Source organism: Thunnus maccoyii, chromosome 4 (genome assembly GCF_910596095.1).
Source record: "Thunnus maccoyii chromosome 4, fThuMac1.1, whole genome shotgun sequence".
NCBI classification, from domain to species: domain Eukaryota; kingdom Metazoa; phylum Chordata; class Actinopteri; order Scombriformes; family Scombridae; genus Thunnus; species Thunnus maccoyii.
The window spans coordinates 24032880-24045449 of record NC_056536.1 but is presented as its reverse complement, the minus strand read 5'-3'; the positions used below and the strand labels follow the sequence as shown (position 1 = coordinate 24045449).

Here is a 12570-nt window from a genome sequence, read left to right as displayed (position 1 = left end):
TATACACACACCTGTGGCTTCATGCCGTGAATCTCCATATTACTGACTTCTGACAACAACGCAGGCTTTAGTCATCCTGAGCTGGCAGCAAAAATCAATGAGGGGAATGTGGCAGTTGAGCTGAATCTCCTGCGGGCAATGTCTCAATACTCAATACTGAAGAGTGAATAATGTGGCGTTGGTTATGGTTTTGGAACCAGATGACACAGAATATAATTTGTATCCATGTTTTTTGTTTTTGGTGATTATCATGGAGCTTTCATCAACGTTCCAATAATTGTTAGCTATTATACCTGACGAACTGATTCATCTTGAACTGTATTTTGAACAGCTGGGATAGTTTATTCATTCAACATAATAACCTATTATCAACAGGACTTTTTTTTGTATTAAAAATCTAATTTCCCTTCATGTGCATATTTTCTAATACAAGTTACAAGCTCAGTTAAGTGGATTTCAGGGGACTGGCTCCAGCTATGACAGGGATATGAAATTGCTCAAGGGCCCCAATTGACCTTGGGATGAGGATGATATGCAGGGAAATCAGTTGAGATATAAAATAAAAACTGTAGGTTTTCATTTTCCATTTTCATATAGGTTTTGCAAATTTGGTGCTCAACTCTGTCAGCTGAACTTTTAGCTCCATTCAGTGAGCAAGTATCGGCAGATAGGATAAAGATAATTTGAATTTTATTTTTTTCCTCTCAAATTGGATGATATAGTTAAGAGTGGTGTCGACATTCTGTTGGTTTTACTAAATGTCTGTTTTAAAGACAACATTAATCTTCCATCAGTGAGATGAGGGGGTGTAACAGTAATCATCACATGGAAATCAATGCTGTGCACGAGCCAATGAATTGGTTTGTTGGACTGTCTCATGCAGTTTGCTAAAGTGTGAGAGCAAAATGCAATCTACAGGCAATTACTGTTTTCCATCTGAGCCATTTATAAATCTATCCGCCCTCTTGTACCCCCCTTTCAGCCATTGCTTTCACCACGTGACGGGCCACTTTTTTTTTTTTTTTTTTTTTTTTTTTTTTTTGCGCAGGTGGCACCGACCAGGTGACCTGCACGAGCCGGACCCACCGTGCACGTGGTAACCCCGGTCCACCTTCAATCCAACCAGCACCTGTGTGTTAATTCTCACTGAACAAAAAAAAAAAAAAAAGAGGAAACAGTGAGAGCCAGTTAGAGAAGAGAAGGAGCAGTAGAGGAGTCCGGAGCGCAGCGCGGACGCTTCTTCTTCTCTCCTCCCCCTTCCAACCCCGCCGCTCCACTCCATCTCTCCCTCTCTCCCTCTCTCTTTTCCTCTCTCTCTCTCTCTCTCTCTCTCTCTCTCTCTCTCTGTCTCTCTCTCTCCCGCTCTCTCTCCCTCTCCCTTTCTTAAATTGACATTGGTCTGGCTCGAAACATGATAACAGAAAAGCGTTCCTGCGCTCCGCGTTGTCGGGCTATCCTCAACCCCGATCACTTGAAACTCAGATAAACAGGCGTAAAGAGGGAAAAGGGATCGCACAGTATCCTGTCAGCGGGTGCTCAGAGGGAATAACAAGAGACCTTTATACCACACACACACATACACACACACACACACGCAAACACACACACCCTCGTATGTGCTCTTGCGCATCGTAGATCTTCAAAAAGTGCTCGTGTTGAACTACAGTGAAAGTTAACATGTATATGCACGTTTTGATACGCGCAAGCTTTGGATTTGTAGGTCTCTGCCTGGTCGCCTTTGTCCAGCAGTCAGCTTCAGGAAGTAAAACCACTCAAGGTAAGTTTTCACGTCAAAAATGTCTTTATCTTACTGCTGATGGCTGAAAATGTGCTGTTTTTTTTTTTTTTTTTACTAGACTGCTGCGTGCCTAATTAATAGATTTATTGGATGCATTTGGAAAGCTGGTTATGATGTCACTTCAGTGCTTTCCTCAAAGTGTAAATCAAGTGTCTGAATAAATTAGACTTCAGTTCATGTGATTTTAAGCAGAAGTTAAAGTTAAGGTTGAAGTTAAAAGCAGGATCTTTTGAAATGTAGAGTGCATATATAAAGTTTTAGATACTTTAATTCATCACTTTTGTTTTCAGTTTGATTCAAGCAGAGGCTTTCTGTTGATTAAGTCATTTTGTAATCACTTAATTGCTCTTTTGTTGTGCCAGAATGCTCAGTTGCTTGTATTTATGCTGTCTTGCTAAGGCAGAAAAGAAAGGAAACATCCTTGGCTTAAATTAACTTTTGAGTCTTTCATAATCGTAATTGTGCTTTGGCAACACATGTCAAATGTCATGCCAATAAAGCCTATTGAATTGAATGGAATAGAATTGAGATCGCTGTTGTCTTGGAAAAAAAAACAAAACACTTGTCTTTGATCTTCAAACAGCATCGGCAGTGTGAACAGTTATGTTTCATAGCTAGTCCTGCAAGTAATTGTAGTGAGACTACCAGGAGGTATTTGTCACAGTCCAGACAAGTATTTGACACCAGCCTGTAACACACACACGCAGGAGTCTCTATCTGTCAGACACTGCAGCTACAGTACGGTCCTGCCCAGCTGGCTGCCCTCTTGCTCTCTTGTCTTGTGAGAAATTATTCAGACCAGACAAGGGCAGCCTGAATCAAAACTCTGGCACCTTACGGGAATGAGTAAGACACAACGTTAAACACTCAATTTCTGATTCACTTAGCCTTCTCCTTCAGGTTTTCATCACTTAATTTTCCCACAATACAAATGCCAAGCCAGGGCTGCCAGAAGTATTTGCATGCAAAGACACATCATGGTTTCTGTGTGAGTGTTGATTGTGGTTGGTGATGTTTCGCACACACAAAAAGACATCTCTCGGGCGGTCGACAAGGCAAAAAGAGAAAGGGGGTGGGTGACTATTTTGCATCCTGGGTGGTCTGCCCCCACTTGTGGGAAAACTCAATATTTACATTTTGCAATTAGAACTACTTTTTTCTCACTTTATTTTCCACAACATCGATTACACACTTCCTTGTAGTGTGGAATGCTGCTGTATGAGTGTTGGTCTGTAATGGCATGCACCTGTTTGTTGGTCACTGAGTGAAACGCCGTGGACGACCACTTGATAGGCTTCTCCAGTTCCTGTTTATCGGTGCAAGGCCAGCAGCAGCTCCACAGTGACACATTGGCTGTGTTTGGCTCTGGAGTTATTTGGGAGCATATTTTGTGCCTAACTGAAAATAAATATTGTGTTTGATGTTGGTGGCAACTCAGTGGCACTGACAAGTCTGCAAGCTGGGAACAATTTTGAAAAATGGAGAAACAGAGGGATGAACAATGACTATAAAAAATGCACAATTTGTCAGCTCGATATTTATTCAACGCAGATGTTGCCGACAAGAGTCTTTGTCTTTCATCAATGTCAGCCTAATCATGGTACTGTGTTTCAGGCATCAGTCATTACTCTAGGAAAAAAAAAAAGAAGAGTGAAAGAGCAGTGGAATGAGGGAGGGAAGATTTGAGGATGTGGTGGAGAGAATGACAAAGAAGGGAAAAATGAGACTAGGGAAACAGGAGAGATTAAGGGTGCAGAGACAGACAGTGAGAGAGAGGAGGTTTCTTAGTGAGTGAGCAGCGACAAGCGAGGAAAAGAGAAGGGGAAGGAAAGAGGGGAGCCATAGACGTCATGGCAAATCACTTTCCCCCGAACAGAGTCAGGAGCTCTTCGCTAATGCAGCGGCACCAAGGCAACGGTTGGTGTGGGGCTGACATGCTGCTGTGGCTGGCTGTGTTGGTGTAACCTCTGCTCCGGGGCCTGGGGGTCTAAAGATGCAGGGCTGCCTGAGCGGGCAGGAAGGCCAGATCCAGGCCCGGACACACTGTGGGAACCGAGCAAGCCTTGGCAATATGAGGCCCAAGTGACGGGGAGGCTTACCTAGAGATGCTGCCCGAGTCTCCACTATGAGCTGAGATGGAGGGAAGAAACAACCCCCCCCCCTCACACATACACACACACACTCACACACCCACCCACCCCCGACACTCACTCACCCCTTTCCTTTTTCACCCAACTCCTGCTTTGTTTGCTTTGTCCTCGCTTCCTTTCCTTTGCACTTAATAAAGTAGCTGTAGCTTTTTCTCTGTCAGCCATAAGCAACGACTGCAATACACCCACTGTGTCAGACACCTCACTGTCAGCCGATGCACTATTTATATTTTTGCAACAAAAAAAAAAGACGTACACAGCTCTCTCTGCTCCCTTCGATACTTTCTCCAGTCCTGTCCAGCCCACTTTTGTTGCTTGATAGAAGGCTGGATGTGCTGCAGGTCTGTGTAAGCATGCGAGTGTCAGCGTATGTGTGTATGTGTGTGTGTGTGTGTGTGTGTGCATACGTGTAATTGGGACAGTCACAGGGAGAGACAGTGTAAGGGTTATGTCTGTGGTAATTTGGACAGTTCTTTGAAACCGTATGTGAAGCCACATAAAAGAAGCATTTTGAATGGGGCTTTTATGTCTGCCTATCCCTTTGGCCTTGAACTTCTCTGAGCGTTTGCTGTTTAGCAGAAAGAAAGAAGGGGAGGGAGGGTGGGGGGGGGCACCGTCTTCTGTGAACATGGCCAGTCATTTCACTTTAACATTTTGACACCACTTTGCCGTTCCTCTTTCATCACCTTCGCCTTCCAACGTTTCTCAGGTTGTGTGGTTTTTGCAGTGCCACTGAGTCCTGACAAGCTCCTGCAGTGGTATTTGTCGAGCTGTTATCCCCTCGGAGACTGGATATGCTTTAAAACAAGCTGATGCAAAAGTTCCCATTTATGTCTGCCAAGTTGCAGGAGCACAATTTTTGACAAAGTCATTTTTAACAGCCTGCGAATAGAAGATGGATTCAGGTCAACCAGGAAAAAATAAGACTTCTACTACCCTCATGGGGATGCTCCTTGGCATTGAGGAGTTAAGGACATTGTGTGTCTGCGTGACATATGTATCAGCCAGGTGACATGTCAACTATTTATTTCTCCTGTCTCCTACCACTCATTATAATCTCCCCAATTAAAGCAGATGAGCTCCTAACCAGTAAATACTTCCCCCCCCCCCCTCCAAACAAAAAGTACTCTCATGTGATGTTAAGAGCCGAGCTTGTCTTTGTATGTCTCCTCTCTCTCTGCGGCAGGCATGCAGTGACAGATAGTTGTATTTTCGTTATGATCAGAGTGTCTGAGGCAGGTTGAGCCTCGGGGTAGCCCTCGGTCACTCGCTGATGAGTGGGTGGAGGGGATCAATCCGGCTTCACTTTACCACTCAGCAGACACACTTAGATAGCATCTGCCTGACAAGTGGTGCTCCAATACCACTGTACATGTTGTTACAGAGCAGCCGAGAGAGCAGAGAGATTATTATCTTGGCATTACTTGAGTGGTGAAAACACTTGATAACAATTCTGTCCAAGAGCAATGCGGTATGAATCACGAAAACGACTTTGATCTGCGGGTGTGTTGCGAGGACAAGCGAATGTGTACGACTGAGATGAGTGATTTTTTTAGGCTGGATATTAATGATTGCACTTAGCAGGCAGAAGTGCTTTCACTTCCCAAAATGAGGCTCCTTTATAGATGGGTCATCTTTTAAAAAGAGGGAACGGTTCAGGTTTACTGTGCCGTGTTTTTCTAATTCCACCACTTCAGTGTGCAGCTCAGTACAAACATTTTAGTTCAGTTTTAAGGGAGGCAGGGTGCAGCCACAGACGGAGTGAGTACCATGTTTACAGGCACATGTAAAGTCGAAGCTGTCTGGCACAAGATGTGACCCGAGGCGATTCAGTGGGCCTTCGTTCTGGACAGTTGCTCACTTTCATCCTGGCTGCTGGAATGTAAAACCAAGACATTTTCCTCTCTGCAACAGAGTGTCAAAGATTCTGGCCTAAAGAAATCTGACTTACCCGCTCAAGGCCTCCAAATGAGAATTTATATGAGTGCACTTTCTAAAAAATTAACATTTAATCAATCTATTTCTCCTGGCCATTAAAAAAAAAAAGAGCTGGAGTGTCTTTCTTATATTCACAAGTTAGAAAAACAAGAACTAGGCTATCATTCCACTCTGTTGCAAGGCTCAAGATAAAGTTTGAATGCTGCATTTCTGTATTTACATTAAGTCAAATGTTTCCAGCATTGATTTAAAATCTCCTGTAAATCATGTGTGTGTGTGTGTTTGTGTGTTTGTGGTCAGAGTGATTGTCATTTCTGCTTTTCCTTCAATTTGCTACTGCCTTCTTTCATCATCTACATGCATACAGTAATCTCCGTGGTTAGCAACCATTGCTCTGTTCTATACATTTTATATGCAGTATGAATGTTAGGTGACAGTCAAACAAAACCATAACCTGTGGACAATGCAGATTTCCTGTTGCTCTCCAGGGGAAGCCATCAGCTGCTGGTGATCCCTCTGTCACGGTACCTTTTTCTCTCTTCCCCAAGCAGAAAATCACTTTATCAGCAACCAGTGAGGCCTTTGTGACCACTGTTTGTCACCTCATTTAGAATGGTTGCAGGGCTGACAAGGTTGTAGATTTGTGTGTGTAACAGAGGAAGGAAAATAAATGTAATTTAAATCACCCAAACTTTCCTGAGAACACAAGGACAACCGCTTTGTATGCAACACCAGTGACCGGTGGTAGAATTCCCTGCAGTCAGGAGTAAGGATTGTAGAAACTATCTACACTAGCTTGTTTATTTATCAAGCTTTAATCTGAACAATATGTTCCAAATGAGGCCTGTGATGCTTTTCTGTGGTTAAAATTAGAAAAGTCTCTCCCCTGCTCCCGTCTTTTCCTCTCTTTCACTTTCACCCTGTCAGCGGCCTTTGTTCTCTGTACAGATGCGGTGCTGTGCTGACAACATCCCTGTTGGTTTCGGGGGAGGATCGAGTCAGTGTTGACGGGACTCTGACCCCCCCCCCCACCGCAAGTCTTAAACTCACCTCTAGAGCCCCCTCCACAAGTGCTGATGGCTCGCTGAGGAACCTCGGTGCCGTCCCTCAGCCAGCTGCAGCAGCTCTTAGATCATTAATCCTCTAACCCCCCACCACAGAGCCCACATTTGTTTTTCTGTTCCATTACTCACTGATTGGGGATACTGTGATCCAGGAGAGGATATCAGTGGGACTGTCATTTCAGTCTCTTTACTTTCTTAGGCCGACACCACACCATCCTTCCTCCTCTTTCGGCCTCTTGCCCGCTCCCTCCTCTGACCTCTTGGCTGAATAATGGGGCTGCGTCTCTCTTTGAGAGTTTGGGGGGGTCAGGGAGGGACGTCATTAGGCTGGTCTGCGGTGGTCAGCGTTGTTGGAGGGGGGTTGGGGGTCAGAGAGAGCCTTGTTTACAGACTGTGTATGTTTACATTCCTGATGGTGAGCGCCAGCTTTAGAGACTGCTGGAAGTGAAAGGAAATGCTCTTATTCTGCTTAGTAATGGAAAAATCCAACCCAATACATCAAGGAATCCAGATGAAAAAAAAGTTATTTATTTGGTGGGTTCTGGCCAATGCATTCTGGGTAGAAAGAAGGATGACTTAACTGATGAATTTGAGACTTCCTCAATGCACAGAGGCATGGGAAAACCATATGACCCTCTGTAGTATTTAATCACCTCTGGTGAACTCAGGATATAAATTCATTGCAGACTGTAATAGCTTATACTTTTGATTAATGGGAAATACTGGTTGTTCATTGCTCTTTTGTTTAAATTATTGCACTATTAATCATACAGGCATCCGGTCCTTCCAGCAGGGCAGTGATGGCCTAAAGGTTAGTTAAGTTGGCTTGTGACCGGAAGGTCGTTGGTTCAATCCTCAGACCAGCAGGATAAATCTGTGAAAAAACAGCCCCTCCCTCATTACCACAACTGAGGTGCTGTTGAGCAAGGTCCTTAACCTCAACCTCAACAAAGCTTCCAGCTGTGAATATGATCAGGGCGTTCCTGCAAAAGAGAAAAATTTCCCTGAATAAATAAATGTTAAAAAAGAAATTTAAGCAGAAATTTACTGCTGTGATCACAACATCTGAAAGTAAGGATATCATTTTTTATTAGTGTTTGGTTGACATTTGTATCACTCTCAAGCTTATATTGGACACATCTAGTGAAATCATTGGCAACCGTTTATGATCTATTGCAAGAGATCAACGTTAATGGAAAAGAAAGAAAAAGATATATATGTATATGTGTGTGTGTGTGTGTGTTTGTATATGTATAAAGTGTTTCAAATTGCGTGTGTCGTTGGAAAAACTCAGTTTCAAACATGCACATCATTGGAATGAACAGACAATTACATGCTTTGCATTGACCAGTAGTCTAGATAAGTGGGTGTCTGATGGTGGAAATGTGAGAAATGGAAAAGTAAGAACATTTGCATGAGCCTTTTAACATTTCTTCTGTTAATATACAAATGTCAACACAATTATATTTCTATAATTATATCAGCTTATTCAGAGTTGCCAGACACGACATGGTGCTGCACCGATTAATTGTAGGGTTCACTTTGAATTTAGCCTATAATTCTGGTGATGATACAGAAACTCTGAAAGTCTTTAGGGAAAATATGCAGCAGTGAGACGGATAATTTGAGGAGTGAATATGGAAGAAATGACAAGTAATGCTGTCATCTGTCATTCATCAAAGTTTTACTGCTCACTGTGATTGCACAACATTTATTGATTTATTGTAGTTTTCATTAAGGAAATAATAATAATAAAAAAAATGTAAACATAATCATAATGTCATCTAACTAGATCTGACAGAAAAAAGGCATCAACAACTATTAAATCATTTGTCTTTTTTCAAAACAAAAACACCAAACTTGTGCTGGTTCCAGCTTTTTAAATATGATCATTTGATGTTTTTCTTGTTATATTAAGACATTTGAAGACATGACTTCAGGCTCTGGCCAAATATCTTGGCAATTTTTGACTATATTCTTACATTTTACAGACAACACTATCAGTAGTCTGACTAAATATTCAGTAGATAATTCAATTATGAAAATATTAATTAGTTGTGACTCTGTGTCTAGCAGTTGGCAAGATTATAACTGATTCTTATGTGTGTGAAAATATTTTGGGCTTAACACAGGTCACCTTTCCAGTTGTTTCATTTCTTATTTATTTTTGTGTGTCTTCTGCACAAAATCATCCAAAAAATCATGCCTAAAATTTGCCCCGACATGTTCCTCATACCTCTTCATGTAAAGGTTAAACAGATCAGATTCTATATTTTCTGCTCTGATGTCCCTTTATGCAGTCTGACAGAAGTACTGCTTGGCCAGCCATTAAACACTTGATATGTGTGTGTAAGTGAAATGTTTGCATTAAGTGATTGTGCCTGTCTTACAGCATTTAAATGAGCCACATATCCAGTCAGTTCCAGCCCAATGAACTTCACATTTCTGCGCTTTGGTAGTTAATGCCTTCTTCACAACTTACACAGAGAACCATTCACTTTATACCTCAGTTTGACAGGAAACAACTAAAAATATCACACTTGTGCTGTAATTGCTATGTTGCCATCTTTATAGTTGGTACTGTATCTGGCTAAAGCAACCACCAATGAATGTAATTGCTGTGTGCAGAGGGGAGAGTGTCATGTCAGTTAGCTCTGGTTGTATAAATATAAGGTATACAGCTGGACTAAGTGCCACCCTTCCCACGTATAAAATATGCTGCATGAGGCCAAAAAGTCATTAAGGAGGACACATGCCAAGAAGGGGGAAAAAATCCCTTGAATGGTACAAATGAATTTCTTGTCACTTCATCTCCTAATGGGAAACTGTTACAAGTTATGCTCAATTATTCAGTGTGGTATGTATTAGATCTCCAACACTTAGTGTGTCATGTCACTCTTTGCACTCTCTTAGTATTACTCTATGATTCACTTAATTACTGTAATAAGTGTTTTCCTTTTGGAGGTGGTCCGGAGGTCTGTGAGTCATAGTCTATTAAGGCCACACATGCTAAAGGGAAGGCACAGCACCAGATGCTCGCTCTATGATCAAAATCAGAGAGAATGGCCACTTTTTATTTACAGAGCTTGAGTCCGAGCTACCTTGAGAAATGTTTTATAAATGACACATGCTGAGTCCACTTGCTCCACAGGCTCATCATTGTCTGTTTTGGTTGGAACCCACACACCAGAAAATGCTCACCAAGGCGTCAACAGATTGAAGAAGTAGATACAAAGAAGTTGTATGTGTTGGCTGGAGTTGGTTGAAGTGTTGTAATGAAGACACCTCGAATACACATCCATTATATATCAGCGTTTGCGTAATACAGAAGCAGACAGTTGTAGACTAAACAATTGGAAGGAGTGCATTACTTAGGAGTGAAAGAGCTGAGTAAGACTTTAGAAGCTTTATGAAATGAGGTGGAATATTACAGAGTCCTTCTTAATTTGCCTTTTTTTTTTTCTACTGGAAATCGAAAGGGCTAATAATGAATGGTGAATCTTTTTGTTATAGGGCAAAATCTCCAAATAAAGACAGCTGTGATTGAGCATGAAAATATAAAAGTTAGTTGAATAGACAGGGATTAAAAGGTGAAACATTAAGTGTTGAATGAATGCACAAATTATACCTTTTGTTGCCCCTTTTTTATAGTATTTCATTTGCACAGAATGAGCACACAAAAGTATCAATTTTGAAACACAGAAACACAAAAAAAGTTCAAACCCTACTGTCATTATCTCATGCAAAGAATATACATAAATAATCAAATGAACCAATTTGAAGTTCTGTGCGTTCTCGGGTATAAGCAAAGATTTGGACACAGTTAATATATTTTGGCATGTTAACATGATATTGCTGTCCTGAAACTGAGCTCGCATGTTCTTGTTCATTTTCTTGTCACCCTCGGATTAATCTGAGGCTTCATGGTTGGTGGGCATCAGCAGGGAGGGACCAGGGGTTTTGAAGTTGGGATCACAGTTTTTGAAAGCACAGGATCAGTCAGTGGTCATGATTCCTAAACATTTAGAGTGTGTGAAGGATGAGTGTAAATATCCCGAATGGAAGCAGTTGATATTTTTATTCACAACTTTTTAGAGGCTTGCTGGACAGCCAACAGTGTGTCCCTTCATTAGCTGAAGGGGATCTGGGCAGGAGGGGGGGGCGGGGAGGGGGTAAGATGCTAAATTTTGTGTTAATGTTGACGTCTGCATTTCATCAAAACCATTTTTTTTTTTTTTTTTTTGGGAGGGGAGGTTGGCTACTCTGCTGGGCCTGCACAACTTGAAAATCCAAGACATTTTCACAGAGTGCTGTGATAATGTTGCGATAACTGGCCATAGTTCCTGTCCTTTCTACAACCTCTCCCTCACTTCCTCTCGCTCCACCAGATTAAAGGCAAGAAACACATTGTATTTTTTTTTTTTTCTTCATCAGTTTAATTTAATTCTGGTTCAAACACAAGATACGGCTGTATGTGGGTTCATTAAGGGTATAAAATGTGCTGACTTGATGTGTTTGGATAATGTGTTTTTGTAGTTCACAGGAACGTTAGGCATAATATATTTTCAGTTTTTGTTTTTCTCTCCAGCATCAGGACACAATTTTCTTGCTGTAGTTGCACCCTTCATCAAAACAATACAGCGAAAATGAGCCACCTTTCCACGAGGTTGTTTATGAGTTGTACATCATACAGTATCATCATATGGGTCATTTACAACAAATGCTCACGGTGAAGTTTAGATAAAAGTGTTCATATAGTACAGCCATTCAGACTCTGCTGCTCTGTACATCAAGTAATTATCCTGACCTTAACCCCATCCTGCTCAACTGCAACCCTAAGTATAGTGTAAGTGTGGTGCTGAGATGGATAATTACAATACTTGTTCCTTTGTAATTATACACAGTTTGACAAACACTGTGATCCTAAGAACACCTTTTTATGGAATTGAACCCAGCACCCTTCCTCCTCTGCCGCAAGAAACTTATGAAAATGAAGGATTTATCTGAAAATGCCTTTGTCGCGAAAGAATGTTTTTTTTCTCTAATGTGTAACCGCAAATGTTGCACCAAATCATTCTGTCAGGAAAATGCAATTGAATACTTGATTGCTCTCACTGACTGAAAGCATCAGTTGGTCCATATTTCAGAGTATTATTTTGGAGTTGGCTGCAGGCAGCGCGAGTAAAGCTACACCTATGGGTGTCCCAGCTCCACTCAGTCTATTTCTGTATCTGAAGGAAGTTTGGGGCAAAGCAAACAGCGAGGGTCTCAACACTCAAAGTAAACATTACCCTATGTTTGAACTACACACCTTCGGCCCTACAATTCTCCCACACACTCGCGTTCTCCCTTCTGAGTCTTATTCCTGCTAACACCCCCTCGAGCCGGCCCAGCTAAATACACTGCTTATCCCAGGGCCTTCTCATAAATCAGGGAGGAAAAGCACCTCTGACAAGGTCTCACCTCCATGGCCAGCAGCCCTTAACCGGCAGTTCTGACTTACATGTGGGGACTACTTTGAAATAAAATCGAAGTCCAAATGGACTAATGGCTTTTCAGAATAACTTTCCTAATAACTACTCGTGAAGACATTGGGATGTTTTATCCGACAAATTTAATA

The 12570-nt window shown here is 41.8% G+C and overlaps 1 protein-coding gene across 2 annotated transcripts in view; it reads left to right on the top strand.

The window, feature by feature from the left end:
• Nucleotides 1–1313: 1313 nt before the first annotated feature.
• The window catches only part of scube3 (signal peptide, CUB domain, EGF-like 3), a 72728-nt gene continuing 61471 nt past the window's right edge, over nt 1314–12570 (top strand). For both annotated transcript variants that reach the window (XM_042407838.1, XM_042407837.1), the window contains exon 1: nt 1314–1777. In XM_042407838.1, the coding sequence (XP_042263772.1) occupies nt 1678–1777 (100 nt within the window). In that variant the 5' untranslated portion in view covers nt 1314–1677. The remainder of the gene's footprint in view (nt 1778–12570) is intronic.